At 42.1% G+C, this 26,305-nt stretch overlaps 1 protein-coding gene across 3 annotated transcripts in view; it reads right to left on the bottom strand.

Moving 5' to 3' along the window:
• LOC139160312 (laminin subunit beta-1-like) overlaps positions 1-26,305 on the bottom strand; it is a 140,702-nt gene that overhangs the window by 33,931 nt on the left and 80,466 nt on the right. For all 3 annotated transcript variants that reach the window (XM_070738054.1, XM_070738056.1, XM_070738055.1), the window contains exons 16-27: positions 25,138-25,296; positions 22,663-22,784; positions 19,750-19,870; positions 16,330-16,522; positions 15,402-15,545; positions 12,087-12,318; positions 9,709-9,872; positions 7,197-7,421; positions 5,900-6,114; positions 5,682-5,778; positions 2,514-2,892; positions 66-250 (exon numbers count right to left, since the gene is read on the bottom strand). In XM_070738054.1, the coding sequence (XP_070594155.1) occupies positions 66-250; positions 2,514-2,892; positions 5,682-5,778; positions 5,900-6,114; positions 7,197-7,421; positions 9,709-9,872; positions 12,087-12,318; positions 15,402-15,545; positions 16,330-16,522; positions 19,750-19,870; positions 22,663-22,784; positions 25,138-25,296 (2,236 nt within the window). The remainder of the gene's footprint in view (positions 1-65; positions 251-2,513; positions 2,893-5,681; positions 5,779-5,899; positions 6,115-7,196; positions 7,422-9,708; positions 9,873-12,086; positions 12,319-15,401; positions 15,546-16,329; positions 16,523-19,749; positions 19,871-22,662; positions 22,785-25,137; positions 25,297-26,305) is intronic.

Raw genomic sequence — 26,305 nt, 5'->3', positions numbered from 1 at the left:
TCAAGAAAGGAACATGACTTGTACGGATGCTCCTTCAAATGTAACATGGCAGCTATGTCCCTTACCTTTGAAGCTGCCGTTTGCCATCTTTCCCAGTTGACTTCTAAGGTAGTTGACGGTCTGGTTCAGTTCGTCCGTCTGTTCATTCAACGCGTTGAGGTGGCCCATCTGCTCTGTGGCTTTCCATTCAGTGCCATGCAGGCATGAATCTGTATCTTTCAGGTGGTCCCACAACTTATCCATGTCTGCCCTAAGAAGAGAAGGGTATCGTAAAGGCACAGGTTGTCAGGGTCGGGGCCGTACCTGACATAATATTCCAAATTGCAGAGAGAAGAACTGTAATCAATGTAATAACTTTAACAGTGTAAAACTGCTTAGTCACAGCGACAGCACAGATTGTAATGGGAGCTGATTGGTTAACAAATATACAGTGGTACCGCTAGATATGAGCTGCTCCACATGCGAGTATTCCAAGTTACGAGCCGCGACGCGAGCGAAATTTCTGTTCGACACCTGAGCTCAAATTCGGGATACGAGCCGAGCTTCCACTAGGTGGCGCAAGAATCTCCTTGCTTCCGGTTATCTCGGCGCGAAAAACAAAGTCTAAAGGCATTCGTTCGAGATGCGAGTTGATCGACTTACGAGCTCGGGTCTGGAACGAATTAAACTCGTATGTCGAGGTACCACTGTATATACCAGTGATGGTGAACCTTTTTTCCCATAGGTGCCAAAAATGTGTGTGCGAGTGCTATTGCACATGCGAGAGTGCCCACACCCATAATTCAACGTCTGGGGAGGGTGAAAACGGCCTCCCCCTGCCCCTGGGGGCCCTCTGGAGGCCAGAAATGGCCTGTGTTCCCAACTTCTGGTGGGCCCAGTAGGTCCGTTTTTCACCCTCCTCAGGCTCTAAAGGCAAAAACGCCCTCCCCCATTCCTCTGGAGACCCTTTGAATGTGGGTGTCTGTTTTTAATAATCCTGGGGTTTTAGAATCAGATTTTATGTTTAGGTCTCTTATATGTTGTATTTTGTACTTATACTTGTTTTGTAAGATACCCTGAGTCTATGGACAAGGTCGGCATAGAAACCCAAGCAAATAAAATAAATGAATGAATGAATGAATGTGTGTCATGCACAGAAAACGAACAAGAGACCGTATCTTCGTTTCTCCTATCTGTTCTCCCCACTTCCTGCCCAGAAACGGGCTGCTGACCCCATGGGGGGGGGGAGGACGACAAGCAATGAGGGTAGTAATTTTATGCACTATTTATTGAATACCTAATAGTTTTTTTTTGTTTTTTTAATACTGATTGTTTCAATATCAATCAATTTCAATATTCAATAATATTCATATTTTTAATATTGATCATTTTTTAATATAGATTTTTATTAATACTGATTGTTTCTTCATTGCTTATTTGACCCCTATGACAATCATTAAGTGTTGTACCTCCTGATTCTTGACAAATGTATTTTTTCTTTTATGTACACTGAGAGCCTATGCACCAAGACAAATTCCTTGTGTGTCCAATCACACTTGGCCAATAAAGAATTCTATTCTATTCTCTAGTGACTTTGTATGATCCTTAATTACTTTTAAAATAGGAAATAATTAAATAGCATTTTTTTACTCATCAACGCTTTAATCATGTTAATCATTATCTAGAACTGAACATTTCTAGCAATTAAAGACAATTGAACGACTTGCCTAATCTGTTATCATACTGAACCTTGTGGGTTCAGTACAAAATCTTAAAACGTTCCTGTGCTCCTTAACAAATAATGCCGGCTATCATTCATCCTTTTTGTGTCTATCCAAAATAATGTGACTTGATCAACTGAAAAAAGAGTCCAAGTACCTATCTGAAAACATATCTTGGTTGGTAAGCCATTCCCACCCAGTCACATTTTTATACTATTTACTTTAATTGGATTTGTATGCCGCCCCTCTCCGAGGACTCGGGGCGGCTCACAGCACATAATAAAACAGTAGAAAAACAATCCCATTAATAATAATAATAATAATAATAATAATAATAATAATAATAATAATAATTTATTAGATTAGTATGCCGCCCCTCTCCGAAGACTCGGGGCGGCTCACAACAATAATAAAAACAATATTATAGTGAAACAAATCTAATATTTTTTAAAAAGCATATAAAACCCTATCACATTTAAAAACCAAACAACACATACATACCAAACATAAAATATAAAGAGCCTGGGGGTATAGATGGGTCTTGAGTAGTTTACGAAAGACATAACATAAACAATCGTTAAAAAATTCTAATTTTAAAACTTCATTTAACAATTGTCATGACCTTTAAGCCGCCACTCCCAGTCACATGAGTGTCAAGCCACTCCCACCTGGTCACATGGTCGGCAAGCCACTCCTACCTGGTCACACGACCATCTAGCCCCACCCACAAAATAAGCCACGCCCACAATGTGGCAGTAAAATTTTTGGCAGCCCACCACTGCTCCTACCTATTGGCATACCTATTTTTCCTACCTTGTAGCTGCTAGGAGGTTGTTGATGTGCTGCAGCACAGAACCGCTCAGGGTCCTTCCGTCCATCAGAAGTTGCTCCACCCTAGCCAAGCTGCTCTCCAGGTTGCGCAGACGGCTGTTGCTGGCTTCAGGTATGGGGCCGCTCTCCTTCAGGGCCCGCACTCTATCCTGCAGCCTCTGCAGCTGCTCGTTGAGCTGGTTCAGCACGAGGTCCCACTGGCCGAAGCACATATGGCAGGGAGAACAGCGGGGGAAATTCTTCTGGAAACCACGTTGGCACTGGTTACAGTTCCTCCCCATAAAGCCATCACGGCATAAACAATGTCCGGTGAGACGGTCACACTGGGGGCTCTCAGAGCCGATCAGGTCACATTTACAAGCTGCAAAGTGCAAAGACAGAAGTCGTATGCAAGAAAAGTTAATAAGATAATAATAATAAAGATTATGAGAGGGGGAGGGGGGGACGAAAGAAGAAAGGAAGGGAGGGAGGGCAGGAGAAAAGAAGAAAGGGAGGGAGGGAGGATTGTTAATCATATACAGTATAATTGTTAATATTTTTTTTAATATATTTTGAGTCAACTACTAAATTACAGAATAGACTTGATAGGAGATGGAGGTTAGAGCAAGATACCAATTTGGTATTTTCCCCAAGTGTGCAGCTTCAATTAAAAAAAACCAAAACGAATGCAACATTTAAACTCATAATGTTTATTTATTATAAATAGAAAATCAAGAACAGATACCAAAAATGGGGGCATAAACAAGCAACTTAAAATATAAAACTAAGATATATATTCCAATCATAAAGAGTCTTCGGAGAGGGGTGGCATACAAATCTAATAAATAATAATAATTAAAAAAATTATATATATATATTGTTCTGAGTTCGGGTTTTGCCCCGTGTAATATTTTGCATGTCTATGCGACGTTTCGGTGAAATCACATTCACCATCATCAGGCTGAAGTTGTAAGCTTCGTGATGCTGTAAATATAGTTTACATATAAATATAAACTATATTTACAGCAGCACGAAGCTTACAACTTCAGCCTGATGATGGTGAATGTGATTTCACCGAAACGTCGCATAGACATGCAAAATATTACATGGGGCAAAACCTGAACTCAGAGCAATCTACATACATATACCAGTGAAAATCTACGAAAACAAATATATATATATGTGACATATGTGACATATATATATATATTTGTTTTTGTAGATTTTCTATATATTTATGTATGTATGTATGTATGTATGTATGTATGTATGTATGTATGTATCACATGCTTTTGCTGAATTTTTAAAATTAAGGGAGACTAGTATAGCGCTATTTCAGCCTTTGGTTCTAATGAGAATGATGGCAGGAGACATCTAATATGCCAGATGGGGACGGGAAGAAGCTGGCTTACAGTCTGGCACAAGTCAGAACATATTCCCACGAGAACACCCTACTCTTAATCTGACAGGGTTTTAGCAATAGCATTCACAGCAGGGCCACCGATAGGGCAGTATTACTGGTACAGGCGTCACGGGCCCGGGCAAATTGAAAATGAGGGGCCCAGCAAGAGTGCTAAGAAAGCTAATTGGATTCAGTTGTAAAATTGTTACAATCTGGAGCAGGCAAGAGCACAAATCAGCAAAAATGCCTAGTTTTCTCTATTGTGCCTGAAGAGCTTCATAGCTGTTGAAGATGAAGTTTGGATCAGAGCTAATTTGGTATACATTTTGATTATGGTGTTAGGTTTTTTTCAAAATTGTTCCCTTCTAAGTGTGAGGAAAAGATGTGTTGCTTTGGAGTTGACATGTTTTTTGGAGCCATCTCGCCATTTTAGATTCGAGAACAAACACCATCCTGGATTCGAGGAGCAAGCATTCTGGGAAATAGGAAGATTTGAATATGCAAAGGAGAAGCTGTGTAGAGCTAAGGATTAAGGATTTTCAAAAAACAAAAAACCACATCATATTTTGAGACTTGTGCAGTGGGATCTGAAGCGGGAGTTTGGTATCTTAAATTTCACATTCTAAATTATATTAAATGCATACACAGTAATATCTCACCGTATGTTTAATAGATATGATAACATCCTAGGAAAAGAATAAAGAATAAAGAGGAAAAAAAGGTGTTGCTCTTAGAGCCATGGACATGCTATTTGTTAAGAGACATTATACATTACACATTTAAAAGCTTAAATATATTAAGTTATGGAACTCAATAGCAGGTACATGTATGAGAAAAAATCTTGGATTTTTTGCACATTTGCTTCATAATGTGGATTTGATGATACATGAGGGTATGTTCTTTTTTATAAAGCAATTTTAAGATTTTGCAAACTTTGGAAAATGCTATAAGGAGATAGGTGGAGAGGTTAGTGAGAAGAAGAGGGAAGGGTTTTTTGCTCTTCCCTCCTCTTTCTCTTCTTTTTTCTCGCACTGTGCTTTTTACACCTATGGTGGAGTCTACTATAGTTTTAAACATTATTGCGTATAATTTATCTTCTGGTTACCTGTTATTTATTGGTATTATTGTGAAAACAAATATTTTTCTAGTGTGACGCAGGAGTATTTTGTCTTTATCCTTTGTGCCATCTTATTGCTGCTTTTAATATTGTTGATGGCAAAATTAATAATATTTTGTTAATTTGGTATATTTGCACTGTTCTGGTTATTTATTTATATGTATGTAATATGTTGATGTCACTTGAATATATTTTCTGCGTTATTAACATATTATTAATCTGTCAAACAAGTGTACCTTATTGTAGTGGCAGGGTTTAATTTTTTTTTTAAAAGGTAAATTTAATACATAATTGGTATGTCGCAAAATAAAGTAGTTTTAAAATGGTGGGGGGGGGCAGACACTTAGGCTGTATGGGGCCCCAAAATTACTGATGGCGGCCCTGATTCACAGTGCTTTACAGCCCTCTCTAAGAGGTTTGCAGAATCAGCATATTTACCACCAACAATCTGGGTCCTCATTTTAGCCACCTCAGAAGGATGGAATGCTGAGTCAACCTTGAGCCAGTGGTAAGATTTCTACAGCTATCAGTTAGCTGAAGTAGCCTGCAGTGCTGCACTCTAACCACTGCGTCACCCAGCTCTTAGGCTGTTTTGTGTGCATGTTGTACTGTTGGTACAAAGTGCCTGATGACATTCGATGCTCATATTTACCTAAGCACTGCTCTTCTGGGTCTCCCCAATGGTTTTCTTGACAATGAGAACATACACGACCTCCGAATCCTGGCTGGCAGTGGCATTGCCCTGTAAACTGAATTAAACAAACAACGGGGATGGGGAGAAAGCAATTTAGAACGGGGACAGTGATACAGCAGAGCCTATTTCAGCACCTCCCATTTGGGGTTAACTTCCCAAGGGTCCCAGGCCCTTACCATGTTGCAATCTGCACGCAACGAATGGGCCGGATCACAATTACATGGCTGGCAGCCCAAGTCGCTGCCGAAACCCCAGAAGTTCTGGGCACATCTGTCGCAGTTCTTTTCCACCACGTTGGCCCGGCATGGGCAATGGCCCGTAGTTTGATCGCAATGGCAGATGCCTTCGGAGCAGTGGGAGGGCAAAGTGCCCTGTTCATTACAAGTGCAGCCTGGGGGGGGGGGGGGGAATATTGGTTCATATCAAACCTTAAATCTAATTATAACAATACTTGTTGTATGAAGAGAAGTAAATTTGGAACTTTTCTCGTAAAGGGCAGTTATATTAAAATGAGGGTTTAAAAAACATGAATGAGATAAGTAAGAATATAAGAAACATAGAAACATAGAAGATTGACGGCAGAAAAAGATCTCATGGCCCATCTAGTCTGCCCTTATGCTATTTCCTGGATTCTCTGAATTGCACAGAATCTTATCTAGAGGTTTTCCCCAACCCCTGTGAACCCCCCAGCAGCCGACCCCTGGAGACTGCAGAATGTAGTAGCATTTAAGAATTTCAAAAGGAATACATAAGCATACCAAAGAGCACCTCTACTTAAGAACTTTTCTAGATAAGAACTGGGTGTTCAAGATTTTTTTGCCTCTTCTCAAGAACTTAACAACCTGAGCCCAGGAAATTTTAGAGCAGCACGAAGGCCCAGACAGTTTCCTGCCATTCCCACTTTAATCCCGGCCATCTCGGGCTTTTCTGGGCTGCCAGAGGAGCCTTTCGGTGGCGCTTAAGGAGGCTTTGGCAGCCCAGAGTGAACGAAGCATTTCCCTTTCTCTGGGTGCTTGGAGAGGGAATAAACCTCTGCCAGCACCCAGAGAAAAGAAACACTCCCTTCGCTCTGGGCAGCGACTGTCCTCCTCTTCTTCTTCTTCCCAATGGGTTCCCGCGCATTATTTGCTTTTACATTGATTCCTATGGGAAAACTTGCTTACAAACTTTTCTACTTAAGAACCTGGTCACGGAACGAATTAAGTTCTTAAGTAGATGTATCACTGTACAGTATCTTGATTTTGCAGTTGTTAGAATCACATAAGATCTTACAGTAAAGTCTTTTTTTAGAGAAGTATTGTTTTTTCTCCCCTGAATCCAGTTTGGGAGCAAGTCTCAAACGTCATTTTGCGAGCGTGCAGCTGTGCCAAGATTTTTGGGTTAATATACACACCCATGGTGAATTACAAGTGAATTCCATCCCCGGCTGTGGAACAGTATATAACTCTTAAGTGCTATTGCTATCTCACTCACGTCGGCAGCTCCGTTGAAAGGCATTGCCGTAGTAGCCAGGCTGACATTCGGCACAGTGGGGTCCACCAGTGTTGTAAAGGCAATGTAGACATTGACCGGTATGTGGGTCACAGGCCTCGGGGTCAGTGGGGTCAATGTTATTGTTACACTGACAAGGGCGGCAGGCACCCCCTTCCTGCCCAGGGCTTCCAAAATAGCCGGGCGAACAACGATCACATCGTGGCCCTGCCAGAAAAAGAGCAAATTATCCATGAGATTTAATAGAAACATAGAAACATAGAAGACTGACGGCAGAAAAAGACCTCATGATCCATCTAGTCTGCCCTTATACTATTTCCTGTATTTTATCTTAGGATGGATATATGTTTATACCAGGCATGTTTAAATTCAGTTACTGTGGATTTACCAACCACGTCTGCTGGAAGTATGTTCCAAGCATCTACTACTCTTTCAGTAAAATAATATTTTCTCATGTTGCTTTTGATCTTTTCCCTAACTAACTTCAGATTGTGCCCCCTTGTTCTTGTGTTCACTTTCCTATTAAAAACACTTCCCTCCTGAACCTTATTTAACCCTTTAACATATTTAAATGTTTCGATCATGTCCCCCCTTTTCCTTCTGTCCTCCAGACTATACAGATGGAGTTAATTAAGTCTTTCTTGATACGTTTTATGCTTAAGACCTTCCACCATTCTTGTAGCCTGTCTTTGGACCCGTTCAATTTTGTCAATATCTTTTTCTATTCTTTTCTATTCTATTCTATTCTATTCCATTCCATTCCATTCCATGAATGTATTATTTTGGTGAGTCGAATGTTGGGCAGGCCAACTCAGCATCACTGTGGCAAGAGTCCAATAATGGTTCAAAAGGATATTGGAGAAGGTGGGTTTGCAAAGGACAGACCATCACAGAATTCTGAAACTTAAATTATTTCAGCAATTATACACCTTCCTTGCCCGAGGATACAGGTGGTCCTCAACTTACAATCACAATTGAGTCTGTAACTACAGATATAAATCATGATAGCTGTTAGGCACTTGATTTTATTACTTCTTTTGCAACGATTGTTAAGTGTAGTTGTTAAACAATCCCCTGTTCTCCAATGGGCTTGGGTGTTTTGTTTGGTTTTTAGCCAGAAATCGGCAATAAATGCCTCAAACAGCAAAAGAACTGCAGAAAATCAGTTTTGTTTTAATCCTGGGACATCATAAATGGCTGTAAACACAAGCTGTTTATGAAATGTGATCAAATTATTGTCAGAACTGTCATAAATTTGAAGTATCACAAGTAGTTCTGTAGAGATCTGCTTTAACTCCAAATTGTCACTAAGCAACAGGTTGTTAAGTGAGAATTACCTGTGTACAGGGTTGGGTTCTAACCAGCGGTGGGCTATGAGCTGGAACGCTAAATTGGGCTTGCCGCGGCGGCTCGTGAGTGCTTGTGGGTCCAATGCAATTTTGTTTCTGCTCCTGTGGAGGTAGCAAACTCGTGCACGGAGCTGTAGGCGCACCTGTGTTTCAGCATGCACTGAAGCAAAAAACCCTCACCGAAACACGGGTGTACCTGTGGCTCTGTGCGTGATTTTGCTACCTCCACAGGTGCAGAAGCAAAATTGCGATGGCCCCGCGGCGGTGAAACATAAAAACATAGAAACATAGAAGACTGACGGCAGAAAAAGACCTCATGGTCCATCTAGTCTGCCCTTATACTATTTCCTGTGTTTTATCTTAGGATGGATCTATGTTTATCCCAGGCATGTTTAAATTCAGTTACTGTGGATTTACCAACCACGTCTGTTGGAAGTTTGTTCCAAGCATCTACTACTCTTTCAGTAAAATAATAATTTCTCGTGTTGCTTTTGATCTTTCCCCCAACTAACTTCAGATTGTGTCCCCTTGTTCTTGTGTTCACTTTCCTATTAAAAACACTTCCCTCCTGAACCTTATTTAACCCTTTAACATATTTAAATGTTTCGATCACGTCCCCCCTTTTCCTTCTGTCCTCCAGACTATACAGATTGAGTTCATGAAGTCTTCCCTGATACGTTTTATGCTTAAGACCTTCCACCATTCTTGTAGCCCGTCTCTGGACCCGTTCAATTTTGTCAATATCTTTTTGTAGGTGAGCACAATTTAGCATTCCGGCTAGTAGCCCACCCCTGGTTCTAACTTACCTTGCTGCCGGTTTACTTCCTCCTGCGCCGCATGGCCATGCATCACATGCGCAGTGCTGAAAAATCCAAAAGAATGCCCCCAATCCCCCAAAAGCTGAAAACAAATATGGTGACACATGTGCAGTGTCGGAAACTCAGCTTCTGCCCATATGCAGAAGAAAAAAAAAACCTGAAAAAAAATCAAAAAAATAAAATTCCACCCTCAAAATAGTGGCATCCATGGACCAGCACCAACAGAACCGATTCTGTGATGTTACCATGACATCACCAGCAGTTTGCTACCAGTTCTATAGAACTGGTGTGAATTGGGAGGAACCCACCTCTGCCTGTATAACTTACCTGTGTAGCCAGGAGCACACAAGCACACGATCTGGTTTGTGTCTCTGTCAGCCTGGCATGAAATGCCATGATAATGCCGAGAACCTGGATATCCAGGACAGGGACACGGCCGACACTGTTGCCCTGATCCCAGGACTGGGTCTCCGTAGTATCCATCCAGGCACCTGCAAGTGAAGCAAAAAATCCAAACAATGACGGGCATGTGTATCAACAGGGGGATAGACTCCAAGACTAGGGAAGTATTAATATCACTCTACTAAATCCTGGTCAGACCACATCTGGAGTAATGCATCCAGTTCTGGTCACCACAGCTCAAAAGAGACATAAATACTGGATTCCAGCCCCTGAGTAAGGGGTTAGACTGGATAACCTATAAAGTGTCTTTTAATTCATAATTTCTAGGACTCTAGAATAGAATAGAATAGAATAGAATAGAATAGAATAGAATTTTTATTGGCCAAGTGTGATTGGACACACAAGGAATTTGTCTTGGTGCATATGCTCTCAGCGTACATAAAATAAAATATACATTTGTCAAGAATCATGTGGTACAACACAATGATTGTCATAGGGATCAAATAAGCAATGAAGAAGCAATATTAATAAAAATCTTAGGATATAAGCAACAAGTTACAGTCATACAGTCAACATGGGAGGAAATGGGTGAAAGGAATGATGAGAAAAACTAGTAGAATAGAAGTGCAGATTTAGTAGAAAGTCTGACAGTGTTGAGGGAATTATTTGTTTAGTAGAGTGATGGCGTTTGGAAAAAAACTGTTCTTGTGTCTAGTTGTCTTGGTGTGCAGTGCTCTGTAGCGACGTTTTGAGGGTGGGAGTTGAAACAATTTGTGTCCAGGATGTGAGGGGTCAATAAATATTTTCCCCGCCCTCTTTTTGACTCGTGCAGTATACAGGTCCTCAATGGAAGGCAGGTTGGCAGCAATTGTTTTTTCTGCAGTTCTGATTGTCCTCTGAAGTCTGTGTCGGTCCTGTTGGGTTGCAGCACCAAACCAGACAGTTATAGAGGTGCAGATGACAGACTCAATGATTCCTCTGTAGAACTGTATCAGCAGCTCCTTGGGCAGTTTGAGCTTCCTGAGCTGGCGCAGAAAGAACATTCTTTGTTGTGCTTTTTTGATGATGTTTTTGATGTTAGGTGACCATTTTAGGTCTTGAGATATGATAGAACCTAGAAATTTGAAGGTCTCTACTGTTGATACTGTGTTGTTTAGTATTGTGAGAGGTGGAAGGGTGGAAGGGTTTCTCTTAAAGTCTACCACCATTTCTATGGTTTTGAGTGTGTTCAGTTCTAGATTGTTCTGGTCACACCACAAGGATAGTTGTTCAACTCTACAAGTTAATACTGCCCACTACAGCATCCTCCAACATATTCCTTCTTAATATTTTCCCCTTCAAACTCACAGGTAACCTACTTTCTGCTAAACTTCCTGTGCCTGTCATGGCAAACCTATGACAGGTGTGCCACAGGTGGCATGGGCAGCCATATTGGAGAGCACGCAAGACTTTGTCATGTTTCAGCTCCAGTGCACATATATGCACTGGCCAGCTGGTTTTTGCCCTTGGGAAAGGCCATTTCATCTCCCGGATGCTTCAACGAAGTTTCCCTGAAGCCTCGGAGGCAAAAAAAAATCCCCATTGGACAAACCGGAAGTTCAGAAAAATGTACTTTCAGGTTGCCATTGTGCTATTTTTTGCACTCGGAGGATTCAGGGAAGCTTCCTGAAGCCCCGGAGTGCAAAAAACAGCACAATGGGCAAACTGGAAGTGCATTTTCCCGAACTTCCGGTTTGCCTGTTTAGGCATTTTTTCCGCCTACTGGGCTTCAGAAAGGCCTGTGGCAGTGCATGGGGGGGGGGGGTGCACATGCGTGTGGGGAGGAAGGTGTGTGTGAATATGCACTCATTCTAGTACACCCAGACCTTTTGGCACATGAACCAAAAAAGGTTCACCATCACTGTCCTATGCCAACAATTGTTTCTTTAGTTATGCAATTCATCCTTTATAGACCGAGTCCCAGATGTCACACAGGTTCTTCCTAAAATAACTCTTCAAGCTCAGCTCAACTCTTCCCCTGAAGATTGGTACTTTTGAAGTAAGAACAATGCTATTTTCAGAGGAGAATAAATGGAAGGCTTATTCTAGATTGCTTCGAGGCTGAGAACAAGTTGGGGGGGGGGGATGCCACTTGTCTTTGATCATTACAGTAATCCTGCCCAGCATAAATAGATACATCTCCCAAAAATATTTTATTCATAGAATATGCTGAAGCAATCGTTCTCAGCACAACATTGCTACTATGGCTTAATGAAGTGGGTGGGGGGCCTTCCCCTAACTTTCCATTGGTCTGCCATACTCGCCTTTCACAATGGCGGCCTGCTGTATAATCTCGGCATTGTTGACAGGCTCCGGTGTGTGAATCACATTTCTCCGCGTGCCCGTTGCAGTGACAAGGACGGCAGTGAGGGAAGCCCCACTGGTCTAGTGGACACTGATCACACTGGCGTCCGGTGACACCCTGCTGGCATTGGCATTGCCCACTGACTGGGTCGCAGATTTTGGAGACCGAGCCCTCCAGGGAACAAGCACAGGCTGTGAAAACAAAAATTCAGGAATCAACAAACACGGAGACCTTATTCTGATGGTGGGTCAGGAGGGTGTTAGGCCTTTGCCCATAACTGTTAGGTTGGTAATACTTCACCAGAAGAGCCCTTCACTAGACTTTCAATCCTGGGCCTAGAAAGCTTAGAACTAAGACGCCTTAAACAAGATCTAAGTATTGCCCACAAGATCATATGCTGCAATGTCCTGCCTGTTGGCGACTACTTCACCTTCAACCACAACAACACAAGAGCACACAACAGATTTAAACTTAATATTAACCACTCCAAACTTGACTGTAAAAAATATGACTTCAGTAATCGAGTTGTCGAAGCGTGGAACTCATTACCGGACTCCATAGTGTCATCCACAAACCCCCAACACTTTACCCTTAGATTATCTACGGTTGACCTATCCAGATTCCTAAGAGGTCAGTAAGGGGCGAGTACAAGTGCACTAGAGTGCTTTCTGTCCCCTGTCCTATTGCTCTCCTATATCTCCTATACCTTTCTTCTATTCCTATATCTCTTCTTCTATTCTTTCATTGATATGTTCTATTACTGTATCTTCTTTTCTATTCTTTCATAGATATATTTTACTATGAGTATCTCCTCTATAACCTTCATCATGTATTTTACTATGTGTATATAGATATACTGTATACCCACTAAAACCCTCATTGTGTATTGGACAAAATAAATAAATAAATAAAATAAATAATATATTGGCTGCAGGTGTTGCAGGCTGCCACAAGAGGGAGGTAGAGTTTATAGCTTATTTCTCTGAGTCACCCTCTCTGTTTCTCTTTGGCTGGCTACTCACTGTTAATGGCTACTCACTTTATGTAGGCTCTGCAATAGCTTTGCCATCTTTCTGTATTGTAGTTATGCATATCAGCTAAAGTGTGTTTAGGCTTGATATCGTAATGATTATTACAAAGGCAACTAAGAAAGACTATGTATTTGATAATATTTAGATTGTTATTCTGACTTTAGACTGTTTATCTGAATATGTTATTTCTCAAAGTAAACTTTAATTCAAGTTAGTATATCAGTGTGTGGCTGAGTAGTTATTCATAACTAATCTCAATATAAATGTTTCTGTGGGTGCCCAACCTTGGTAAACAAGGATTACTCTGCTCATACATTAACAAAGTTCTCATCCTTATTCGCTGAGAATGAGAATGGACTTGCAGGATGGATGTACAGTGATACCTTGTCTTACAAACTTAATTGGTTCCGGGATGAGGTTCTTAAGGTGAAAAGTTTGTAAGATGAAACAATGTTTCCCATAGGAATCAATGGAAAAGTGATTAATGCGTGCAAACCCAAAATTCACCCCTTTTGCCAGCCGAAGTGCCCGTTTTTGCGCTGCTGGAATTCCCATGAGGCTCCCATCCATGGGAAACCCCACCTCCAGACTTCTGTGTTTTTGCAATGCTGCAGGGGAATCCCAGCAGGGGAATCCCAGCATTGCAAAAATGAGTGCTTCACTGGCAATAGAAGTCCGGAGGTGGGGTTTCCCAGCGAAGGGAGCATCAGTGAAATCGCAGCATCACAAAAACACTGAAGTCCTCAAAACCCCACCTCCGGACCTCTGTGTTTTTGTGATGCTGCGATTTCACTGAGGCTCCCCTCGCTGGGAAACCCCACCTCCGGACTTCCGTTGCCAGTGAAGCGCCCATTTTTGAGCTGCTGGGATTCCCCTGCTGGGATTCCTCTGCAGAATCACAAAAACACAGAAGTCCAGAGGTGGGGTTTCCATGGAGGGGAGCCTCAGGGGAATCCCAGCAGCACAAAAATGGGTGCTTCGCTGGCAACAGAAGTCCGGAGGCGGGGCATCCCAGCGGCGGCGATGGGTTTGTAAGGTGAAAATAGTTTGTAAGAAGAGGCAAAAAAATCTTAAACCCCGGGTTTGTAGCTCAAAAAGTTTGTATGACGAGGCGTTTGTAAGATGAGGTATCACTGTAATTTGTGTCAATACAGGCAGCCCTCGGCTTACAACCACAATTGAACCCCAAATTTCTGTTTCTACAGCGAGACAGCTGTTAAGTTGAGTTTTATCCCGTTTTACAACCTTCCTTGCTGCAGTGGTCAGAATGATCACTGCGGTTGTTAAGTTAGTAATACAGTTGTAAAAGGAATCCAACATCCCCTATAGACTTTGCTTGTCAGAAGATCACAAAGGATTACCACCTCTTGTGAGAAACGGAACAGCAACGTGGGTAACAGCAATTGTCATAAATATGAATCAGTTGCCAAGTTGTCCAAACTTTGACCCCCTGATCATGGAGGAATGCTGCAATGATCGTAAATGTGAATTGGTCCTAAGTTGCTTTTTTTCAGTGACTTAACTTCAAATGGTCACTAAACGAATAGTTGTAAAGTTGATGTCTACCTGTAATGAGGTATTGTGCAAAGGAGATAATTTGTCACAGAAAGTTTCATTTCAGCAATGACATAATTGTGCAAATGTTGTAAACCAGTGTGTGCAAAATCTGTCGCATTGACTTCTGATAAATTGGGGTGTCACTGGGTTGTCAGTAAGCCATCCATCCATCCATCCATCCATCCATCCATCCATCCATCCATCCATCCATCCATATCCATCCATATCCATCCATATCCATCCATATCCATCCATACATGCAATCCAGTGGTGGGTTGCTGTTGATTCGGACCAGTTTGCCTGAATCAGTGGTGGAAATTTGCCCCCACTTGCGGAACCGGTAGTAATGGTCAGCTGGCCATGCCCCCAAACCGGTCCTCGGGTCGCCATTCCTTGAGAGCAGCTTGCAAAGAATCTCTGTACATGCGGCCGAGGCTTCTGCGCATGCACAAAGGGTCATTTGCGCAATGCATTGTGATGCAAAACCAGTAGGGGATGTAGGTAGAACCCATCCCTGATCTAATCTATCTGAAAGCTAACATCACTTGTGCCACAACAGGCACCCTAATTTCAAGCTGTTTCATCCCTCTCTGACTTAGAATGCTGGTAGTAATTGTGCTTGTGTGTTTCCCACCTTTTGGGAAAAAAAGATATAAAATGAGGCCGGTCCAGCCTTAGCTACTCACAACTGCAGCCGTAAGGTCCAAATCCATAAGTGCCTGGGATACACTGGTCACATTGGCGACCCATAACGTTGGGCTTACACTGGCATTGTCCTCCCAGTTTATGGCAGACGCTGCTGGTCGAACCCTGAAGATCACACTGGCAGGCTTGGGGGGGACACACACACAACAATGCAAGAATTAGAGTTATAGGTGGAACACAAATGGCATTCTGCATTCAAGTAAGAGTAGATGGATTTTTGGATTACAAGATGGAATAAAACTCCTCCCTCTAGAGTTCACTCAGAAGACAAGAAGTGTCAGGGACACGCCTCCTTATATTATGCAGCAGGTTATGCAGCAGAACCTGAAAATGCTAATGGAGATAATAAAATCATCAAGGTGCCTAGAGTCCTGAGGGAGATGGGTGGCATGCCAATTGAATAAACAAACCAATTTATTAGTATCACAGTGACCGATCAGGTCCCACAGAGTTGGCCTCCTCCAGGTCCCGTCAGCCAGGCAGGGCCTAGGGGAAGAGCCTTCTCTGTGGTGGCCCCAGCCCTCTGGAATCAACTCCCCACAGAGATTTGTACTGCCCCCAACCTCCCAGTCTTTCACAAAGCCCTGAAAACACATCTCTGTCAACAAGCCTGGGGGCACGAAGAACTTTTAATACCCCCAGCCCATGAATGAAGAGTAATTAAGATGAATATGGATGTCCGTTTCTTAATGTGTAGGGGTTTTTACAATCAATTTAAATGAGATTTTTATGTTTTTAGCAGCAAGATTATTTAGTATATTTAAAAATATTTAAATTAGATTTAGATTTAGATATTTAGATTTTTTATATATCAAAGAAATATGATTGAACAAACAAACAAACAAATAATAAAATAAATGAGACACTGGCCCTCTCCTACCTGAGTGGGGGGACATTTTTTTAACTTACGCAGGGCCCCATCGTGAATCACGGCAGAAATGCTGCAGAGCAGGTGGGCACAGGTCTCAGGCAGGTCAGGCATGGTGGCTATGCGGAATAATTCCAGGCAGGTGTAGTGTGCCAGGGCCTCCCGCCGCTCCACAGAAGCTGGATCATCGCCATGGAAACCAGGTAGTTCTGTCACCTGAGGTAAAAGCACCAGCTGTGGGATAAAGGAAGGAGGGAAAATTGTTTTTAGATGGGGGGGAACACTAATAGAAATATAAAAGACTGAAGGCAGAAAAAGACCTCATGGTCCATCTAGTCTGCCCTTATACGATTTTTGTATTTTATCTTAGGATGGATATATGTTTATCCCAGGCATGTTTAAATTCAGTTACTGTGGATTTACCAACCACGTCTGCTGGAAGTTTGTTCCAAGCATCTACTACTCTTTCAGTAAAATAATATTTTCTCATGTTGCTTTTGATCTTTCCCCCAACTAACTTCAGATTGTTCCCCCTTGTTCTTGTGTTCACTTTCCTGTTAAAAACACTTCCCTCCTGAACCCTATTTAACCCTTTAACATATTTAAATGTTTTGATCATGTTCCCCCTTTTCCTTCTGTCCTCCAGACTATACAGATTGAGTTCATGAAGTCTTTCCTGATACGTTTTATGCTTAAGATCTTCCACCATTCTTGTAGCCCGTCTTTGGATCCGTTCAATTTTGTCAATATCTTTTTGCAGGTGAGGTCTCCAGAACTGAACACAGTACAGTATTCCAAATGTGGTCTCACCAGTGCTCTATATAGCGGGATCACAATCTTCCTCTTCCTGCTTGTTATACCTCTAGCTATGCAGCCAAGCATCCTACTTGCTTTTCCCACCGCCCGACCACACTGCTCATCCATTTTGAGACTGTCAGAAATCACTACCCCTAAATCCTTCTCTTCTGAAGTTTTTGCTAACACAGAACTGCCAATGCAATACTCAGATTGAGGATTCCTTTTCCCCAAGTGCATTATTTTACATTTGGAAACATTAAACTGCAGTTTCCATTGCTTTGACCATTTATCTAGTAAAGCTAAATCATTTACCATATTACAGACGCCTCCAGGAATATCAACCCTATTGCACACTTTAGAGTCATCGGCAAATAGGCAAACCTTCCCTACCAAACCTTCCCCTATGTCACTCACAAACATATTAAAAAGAATAGGACCCAGAACAGACCCTTGTGGCACACCGCTTGTAACCTGTCTCTGCTCAGAATACTCGCCATTAACAATAACTCTCTGATGTCTATGCTTCAGCCAGCTGCAACTGAAGGCAAAGGTACACCTCAGGGTGGAACAAGAAGCAATGGGTGGAAACTAAGGAGAGAAGCAACTTAGAACTAAGGAGAAATTTCCTGACAGAACAATTAATTCGTGGAACAGCTTGCCTCCAGAAGTTGTGAATGTTCCAACACTGGAAGTTTTAAAGAAGATGTTGGATAACCATTTGACTGAAGCCTTGTAGGGTTTCCTGCCCAAGCAGGGGGTTAGACTAGAAGACCTCCAAGGTCTCTTCCAACTCTGTTGCTATTATTATTATTATTACATGTCCCAGGATAATGTTGCAGCATCCAATCTGAATGGTGGATTAGCCTTCCAAGTTTTGGCTTCATGCTGGAGCCCAGCCTCAGGGAACTTCTTTCTCACCAGTTCCCTGAAGATTGGCTCCAGCATAAGCCCGAAAGTTCGGTGTCACGTCCCATAGATGCCTATCAGGATGCTGCCATTCTGGTGGGGAGGGCCTGGATGCATTCTTCACTTTATAACCTTTTTTCCTGTTGCATTTATTTATTTATTTATTTTATGTATTGGATTTGTATGCTGCCCCTCTCCGTAGACTCGGGGCGGCTAACAACAGTAATAAAAACAGCATATAACAATCCAATATTAAAGCAGTTAAAAACCCTTATTATAAAACCAAACATACACACAGACATACAATGCATAAAATTGTAAGGGCCTAGGGGGAAAGAGTATCTCAGTTCCCCCATGACTGGTGGCAGAGGTGGGTTTTAAGAAGCTTACGAAAGGCAAGGAGGGTGGGGGCAATTCTAATCTCTGGGGGGAGTTGGTTCCAGAGGGCCGGGGCCGCCATAGAGAAGGCTCTTCTCCTGGGTCCCGCCAAGTGACATTGTTTAGTTGACGGGACCTGGAGAAGACCCACTCTGTGGGAACTAACTGGTCGCTGGGATTCGTGCATACCTTCCTGGGAATGTAAGCAGGGAGGGAATGGCTAGCGGGCCATCTGTCAAGGTTCCAGGTAACATCCGAACTAAATCAGAGTCCGAGTCAAAGTACTGTACTCCTCAAAGTTCCAATTTATTGCCGGAGCCATCCTGATACCTACACAGGGAAATTGGGTTTCCCACCCAATTGAAAGTTCACATCCCTTATCTCCAGTGATGGGCCACCATTCCCGGTGTCACCAGAAGAGCTGGGAGCGTCCATGCGCAGAAGCCCAATCATTCATTCATTCATTCATTCAGTCAGTCAGTCAGTCAGTCAGTCAGTCAGTCAGTCAGTCAGTCAGTCAGTCAGTCAGTCAGTCAGTCAGTCCAATACACAATACACATTGAAGAGAATAGACAAGTAGTAATATATATAAAGAAAAGGATCGGAGAAAAGATATAAAAACAGAGGAGAAAATATATAAAAGGAAGAAAAGATAAAGGAGATAAAGGAGAGACAATTGGACAGGGGACGGAAGGCACACTGGTGCACGTATGCACGCCCCTTACTGACCTCTTAGGAACCTGGAGAGGTCAATCATGGATAGTCTAAGGGAAAAATGTTGGGGGTTAGGGGTTGATACTACTGAGTCAGGTAATTGCGCCAGGATGCACGATTTCTGGGGGGGGGGTTGCTTCTGAGCATGCACAGAAGCAAAAAAGCTGTAAAATGGCAAAAATCAGGTAAGTTACCGCTGATGCTCCACCACCTGTCCTGCCAGTTTGCCTGTCCTTGTTATTTTACTTTATATATCCGAAGGTTAAGATTCACTGTTGATAGCAATTTGTGATATTTGTCTCTGTACATTAAAATGAAATGAGATGAATATCCTCAAGAGACATTAATATCAGACTAAAGGAAAGCAGCTTAAGACCAGGGGTCTCCAACCTTGGCAACTTTAAGACTTGTGGACTTCAACTCCCAGAATTCCTCAGCCAGCTATGCTGAAGTTGAAGTCCATAAGTCTTAAAGTTGCCAAGGTTTAAGTCCTTGGCTTAGATCACAGTGGATCACTGGGCTGCCCTTAAATAGTAATAATAGTAATAGTAATAGTAGTAATAGTAGTAGTAATAATAATAATAATAATAATAATAATAATAATAATAATAATTTATTAGATTTGTATGCTGTCCCTCTCTGAAGAAAAAGAAAAGAGTTCTCACCGAGTCTACCAAGATGAAAGCCGCCGGATGGCGTTGTGTCACGCCTGCTCGCTGGAACCGCACAATGATCTTGTAATGGTTTCTCGGCTCAAAGCAGAAGGGCCTCGGCAGAAGCAAGTATCTGGAAAGCAACATTAATTAAGGAAAGATCTTGTCAGGTAAGAACACAGAATGCATTACGGTAGACTATGCAGTGTTTCTCAAATAGTGGGGCGTTCCGCCCTGGGGGGGACACAGAGCGATGCCAGTGGGGGCACGAGACTCCAGAGAATGTCCTTTTTTTTGCCACAAGGAGTAGGGAATTTTTGCACTAAACAATAGCACACAGTACAGAACAGGAAATATGAAGTGCAGATAACAAAGTATTAAAAGACACCATGGAAAAAATATTTAACAGGGATGAAAAGAAAGGAGAAGAGAGACGGAGTTCATGAGACAAACGTAAGTCTCCTGAAAGCTAAGACGAGGAAATATGACGAAGCGTATGGAGCGTTTGGCTTCACTGTGACTACAGTGGGAGACGAGGAAAGACCGGTAGGTTTACTATGTCTAAAAATGTTGGCAGTGGACTGCATGAAGCCAAATAAATTAAGGCATCACCCCAATCAACTCAAGCTGCTTGAGTTTTTTCAGCAAAAATGGCTGAATATTGCAAAGAATTGTCCTGGCAGAGAGTTGGGGAGGGGGGATATTTACTTCTTCCTAAGGGGGGCGTAACAGAAAATAATTGAGAAGCACTGCAGTAGAGACAGATGCTGGCAGGATGACGAGCCCAGCTCATAAATCAAGGAGGTTATTATGACAGTAAGCCTGGGGAATGGATACCTGCACTTGCCAGATCTGAAAATCGAAGGTGACCACGTTGAGAAGGAAGGCATGGGGCCAGATCACCTAGAAGCCGATGATCTGAGTCAAACTATTAAGCATCTTGTTAGAAAGAAGAAGATGTCCCATAACCCAGCTGTAAGTAACCCTCAGAGGGAGGGAGGGAGAGAGAGAGGGAGGGAGAGAATCTATAAAATGAAAAGGGGAGAAATAGAATGAGGTTGGAAAGGCAGAGGAAAGAAAATCCATAAATTGATCAGAATCTCTCACAAATGCTAGAAGCTAAATTCATGGCAAAATGGAATTTTTATGTAGAGAAATAGGCCATTTAATATTTTTTAAAAAACTTTGAAAAGAAATATCGACTTTGTAAGAAAGAAATGATAGACGTGATGAGACAAAGTATCATGCAGGATCAAATTCCACCGGCACACGTGGAGGCTCTTGGCCAAACCAAAATATCAATAACTTTCCAACCAGATAAAACACAGAAGCTTTTCATTTAATTATAGGAAAAAGTCAGTCAAGCCAGCACTAAATATCCAGAAGGGAAAAAAATCAATTCTGCCAAAACACAAGTTTCAACCTTACAATTTTACAATTGGAACATTAGGTAAAGAGAGTTGTTGGTGAAATCATTATTTGGCAATCTATTTGTATCTACCTCATTCAGAGAAGAAATACCAGGTGCCATTATAGAAACATAGAAACATAGAAGACTGACGGCAGAAAAAGACCTCATGGTCCATCTAGTCTGCCCTTATACTATTTTCTCTATTTTATCTTAGGATGGATATATGTTTATCCCAGGCATGTTTAAATTCAGTTACTGTGGATTTACCAACCACGTCTGCTGGAAGTTTGTTCCAAGGATCTACTACTCTTTCAGTAAAATAATATTTTCTCATGTTGCTTTTGATCTTTCCCCCAACTAACTTCAGATTGTGTCCCCTTGTTCTTGTGTTCACTTTCCTATTAAAAACACTTCCCTCCTGGACCTTATTTAACCCTTTGACATATTTAAATGTTTCAATCAAGTCCCCCCTTTTCCTTCTGTCCTCCACACTATACAGATTGACTTCATTAAGTCTTTCCTGATACGTTTTATGCTTAAGACCTTCCACCATTCTTGTAGCCCGTCTTTGGACCCGTTCAATTTTGTCAATATCTTTTTGTAGGTGAGGTCTCCAGAACTGAACACAGTATTCCAAATGTGGTCTCACCAGCACTCTATATAGCGGGATCACAATCTCCCTCTTCCTGCTTGTTATACCTCTAGCTATGCAGCCAAGCATCCTACTTGCTTTCCCTACCGCCTGACTGCACTGTTCACCCATTTTGAGGCTGTCAGAAATCACTACCCCTAAATCCTTCTCTTCTGAAGTTTTTGCTAGCACAGAACTGCCAATACAATACTCAGATTGAGGATTCCTTTTCCATTATCTTCCATTTTTAACCCTTCTTTCTTCTCCCACACCTTCTTTCATCTTTTCCTTACCAGTAAAAATCCCTTAAGGAAGGAAAGTCAGAGTACTGCACAGAGTGCCTTATTAAAAATGAATGATCACTGTTTTCCAGAAAATTTAAGCACTTTCTTTACTGTAGAATTTTTTTTTGTATTTTGTACCTAACCTCTGATGATGTTACCTAGTTTGGTAATGAAATGTCAACAAGTTAAAGATGGCAGCTGTATCCACGTGATCAAAGTCCCCCTCCCTTTTTTAAACATGTGACACACATAAAAGGAGGCAAAGTGTTGAATGCACAGTCACAGCTCCAACATTTTGAGCCTCTCTGCGGACATTCATCTGCTGAATGATATATTATATTCTTGAGTATCAAAGGACTCTGGAAAATGTAGAATTTAGCCCACGGCACTGTTTCATTTTATCAGGCACATCCTAATCCATCGGTTTAAGGACAGTAATTAGTGATGGGAAATCTTTAGTGAAAACAAACAGTAGCAGGCTCTGCTCATAAAACCTCCCCATTGAGTAAGCAAATTTGGAATAAAATAAGAGAACAACATTTTTGTTTAAGGTCTCGGTTATCCACAAAAATTGCCCGCCAGCTCCCATTTCATCTCACCTGGAGGTATGGGGCAAGCTCCCTTGATACACCTGTTCAGAGGGCAGTAAGTTGCCACAACGTGGACTCACGGGTATATCCTGCGAGCTGACGCTGACAACCGCTTCCCAATCTTCTGTGGACTGAAGAGGAGACACAACCGGTTTGAAGAAAGGACTCCAGAGTAAATAAGGCCATTTCAAATTCTCACACAGAATGAAGATCCTTCTTGAGAGCTTTATTTATTTATTAGATTTGTATCCCTTATTACTTTATAAGTAATTCAAGTTGGCAAAGATACATAATATTCCTTCCACATCCTATTTTCCTCACAATAACAACTCCAGGATGTGAATTGGGCTGAAAGAGAGTGACTGGCCTCAGTTGGTTTTTATACCTACCAAAGGCAGCACTAGAAATCACATTCTCCTAGTTTCCAGGCCAGCAGCTTAACTACTGCAGCAAACTTCATAACTCTTTCTGACTCAAAAAGCTGTTCATAAGATTCATTATTAAAGAAAAAATCTGTAATCACAAAATTAAATCTAGAAAAAAAGATAGTCTCGGTTTAGAATTTATTTATTTATTTATTTTATTTATTTATTGGATTTGTATGCCGCCCCTCTCCGTGGACTCGGGGCAGCTAACAACAGTGGTAAAAACAGCATGTGACAATCCAATAGTAAAACAGCTAAAAACCCTTGTTATAAAAACCAATCATACATACAAACATACCATGCATAAATTGTAGAAGCCTAGGGGGAAGGAATATCTCAGTTCCCCCATGCCTGACGACAGAGGTGGGTTTTAAGGAGCTTACAAAAGGCAAGGAGGGTGGGGGCTATTCTAAACTCTGGGGGGAGTTGGTTCCAGACGGTCGGGGCTGCTACAGAGAAGGCTCTTCCCCTGGGTCCCGCCAAACGACATTGTTTAGTTGACGGGACCCGGAGAAGGCCCACTCTGTGGGACCTAACTGGTCGCTGGGATTAGTGCGGCAGAAGCCGGTCCTGGAGATAATCTGGTCCGGTGCCATGAAGGGCTTTATAGGTCATAACCAACACTTTGAATTGTGACCAGAAACTGATAGGCAACCAATGCAGACTGCGGAGTGTTGGTGTGATATGGGCATATTTAGGGAAACCCATGATTGCTCTCGCAGCTGCATTCTGCACGATCTGAAATTTCCGAACACTTTTCAAAGGTAGCCCCATGTAGAGAGCGTTACAGTAGTCGAACCTCGAGGTGATGAGGGCGTGAGTGACTGTGAGCAGTGAGTCCAGATCCAGATAGGGCTGCAACTGGTGCACCAGGCGAACCTGGGCAAACGCCCCCCTCGCCACAGCTGAAAGATGTTTCTCTAATGTGAGCTGTGGATCAAAACCATTAAAACCTGAACAAACATTTATTATTGTCATCATAGCCCTTTTTTTCTCTAAAGGAGATGTTGGTGATGCATAGGGAGTCACACACCACATCATTCATTCATTCATTCATTCATTCATTCATTCATTCATTCATTATCTAATTAATTAATTGGATTTGCATGCCGCCCCTCTCTGAGGACTCAAGGCGGCTCAGAAGAAACATAAAGAGACAATAGTAAAATCAATCCAATTAATACATAAAAACAATCCTTAAAAATCTACTTTAAAAACTTCCATTACTATTCATTCAACAACCGTACTAAAAGCATTCGTTGGTCAGGGGGAAGTAGTAAAGCCATGCCTGGCGATAAAGATGAGTTTTTAGGCTCTTTCAGAAGGCAAGGAGGGTGGGGGAAGTGCGAATTTCTGGGGGGAGCTGATTCCAGAGGGCCGGCCCCTCCACAGAGAAGGCTCTTCCCCTAGGTCCTGCCAGCTGGCATTGTTTGGTCGACGGGACCCTGAGGAGACAAACTCTGTGGGACCTCACCAATCACTGAGATTCATGCGGCAGAAGGCGGTCTCGGAGATAGTCCGGTCCTATGCCATGTAGGGTTTTATATGTCATAAAGGTCATTGGACCAGAATATCCAGGATCATCTTCTGCCACACGAATCCCAGCGGCCAATAAGGTCCCACAGAGTTGGCCTTCTCCGGGTCCCGTCGACTAAACAATGTCGTCTGGTGGGCCCCAGGGGAAGACCCTTCTCTGTGGCGGCCCCGGCCCTCTGGAACCAGCTCCCCCCAGAGATCAGAACTGCCCCCATCCTCCTTGCCTTTCGTAAATTGCTCAAGACCCACCTATATCGCCAGGCATGGGGGAATTGAGACATCTCCCCCGGGCTTATATAGTTTATGTATGGTGTGCTTGTGTTGTATGATTTTTAAATGACAGGTTTTTAGATACTTTCTTTTAATATTAGACTTGTTACATTGTATACTGTTATTATTACTCCAAAATGATTTGGTACTCATTCTGTTAAATCATTCTTGCTCCCGTGCATGTGGTGAAGATAAGGTCTAGATTTGGCCCGTCAAAACCCCACCCGCCTTCCCTCCAACAATTTCTACCCACCTCAGGTTCATAGCGGAAGAGGATGCCATATTCCATTGGGTAAGGGATGTTGTCAATGAGGAAGGATAGTCCAGCTCCATCGCGCACACGGGCAAAGCCTGGGCCTGTCCATGTGATCATGTGGCCTTTGTGCTCCCGCTGTACAATTTCCACATCAGGCTGCAGATAAAAATGCAGTGTCAGTAGCACAGACATGGTACCACCGTCTTTCCAGGGTTTCTTACTCATACCTTTCTGACTCTTCCTTGAGTATGTTTACAACAACTTGATTGGCAAGTGGAAACAGCCCTTGGAGGAAGCCTGAGTTACCGTTGCAGCAAAGCCACACACCTTTCTTACACGCTCAAGATGCATTTAAATCATGACAGAGAAGTATAATGGATTTAAGTTTTATTCTTTTACCTTTTGGCTTAATAGAACCTAGAGCTCAACAATTTATAGTTTATAGTTTATTAGATTTGTATACTGCCCCTCTCCTGTTCCATGTCACAAATCTTTCTTTCTTTCTTCCTTCTACCTTTCCTTTTCTTTCTTTTCTCTCTCTCTCCCTCTCTCTCTCCCCACTTTCCTCCCTCCCTCATGACAGAGAAGTACAATGGTGTTAAGTTTTATTCTTTTACCTTTTAGCTAAATAAAACCCCAGAGCTCAACAATTTACAGGCATCCTCTCCCATCTCTCAAATCTATCTATCTATCTATCTATCTATCTATCTATCTATCTATCTATCTATCTATCTATCTATCTATCTATCTATCTATCTATCTATCTATCTATCTATTATCTATCTATCTATCTATCTATCTATCTATCTCTATTAGCTATCTATCTATCTATATCTATCTATCTATCTATCTATCTATCTATCTATCTATCTATCTATCTATCTATCTTTCCTTTCTTTCTTTCTTTCTCTCTTTCTTTCTCTCTTTCTCCCCCTCCCTCCCTCCTTCCTTCATTCATTCCTTCACTCCCTTCTCTCTCTCTCTCTCTCTTTCTTTCATCATCTAATCTATTCATGGATCCATCCATTTTCACTTTCATCCTTACAACACATTATTTTTCAGAGAAAAAAGAACGTAGGAAATACAGGTAGTCCTTGACTTACGACTGATCACTTTGTGACTGTTCAGAGTTATGACAGACTTCTCTGAGGATACCTAGTCATGA

This window comes from Erythrolamprus reginae, chromosome 2 (assembly GCF_031021105.1).
Source record: "Erythrolamprus reginae isolate rEryReg1 chromosome 2, rEryReg1.hap1, whole genome shotgun sequence".
In the NCBI taxonomy this organism is placed as follows: domain Eukaryota; kingdom Metazoa; phylum Chordata; class Lepidosauria; order Squamata; family Dipsadidae; genus Erythrolamprus; species Erythrolamprus reginae.
The sequence above is the reverse complement of the archived record's forward strand: the minus strand, read 5'-3'. Positions and strand labels throughout refer to the sequence as shown.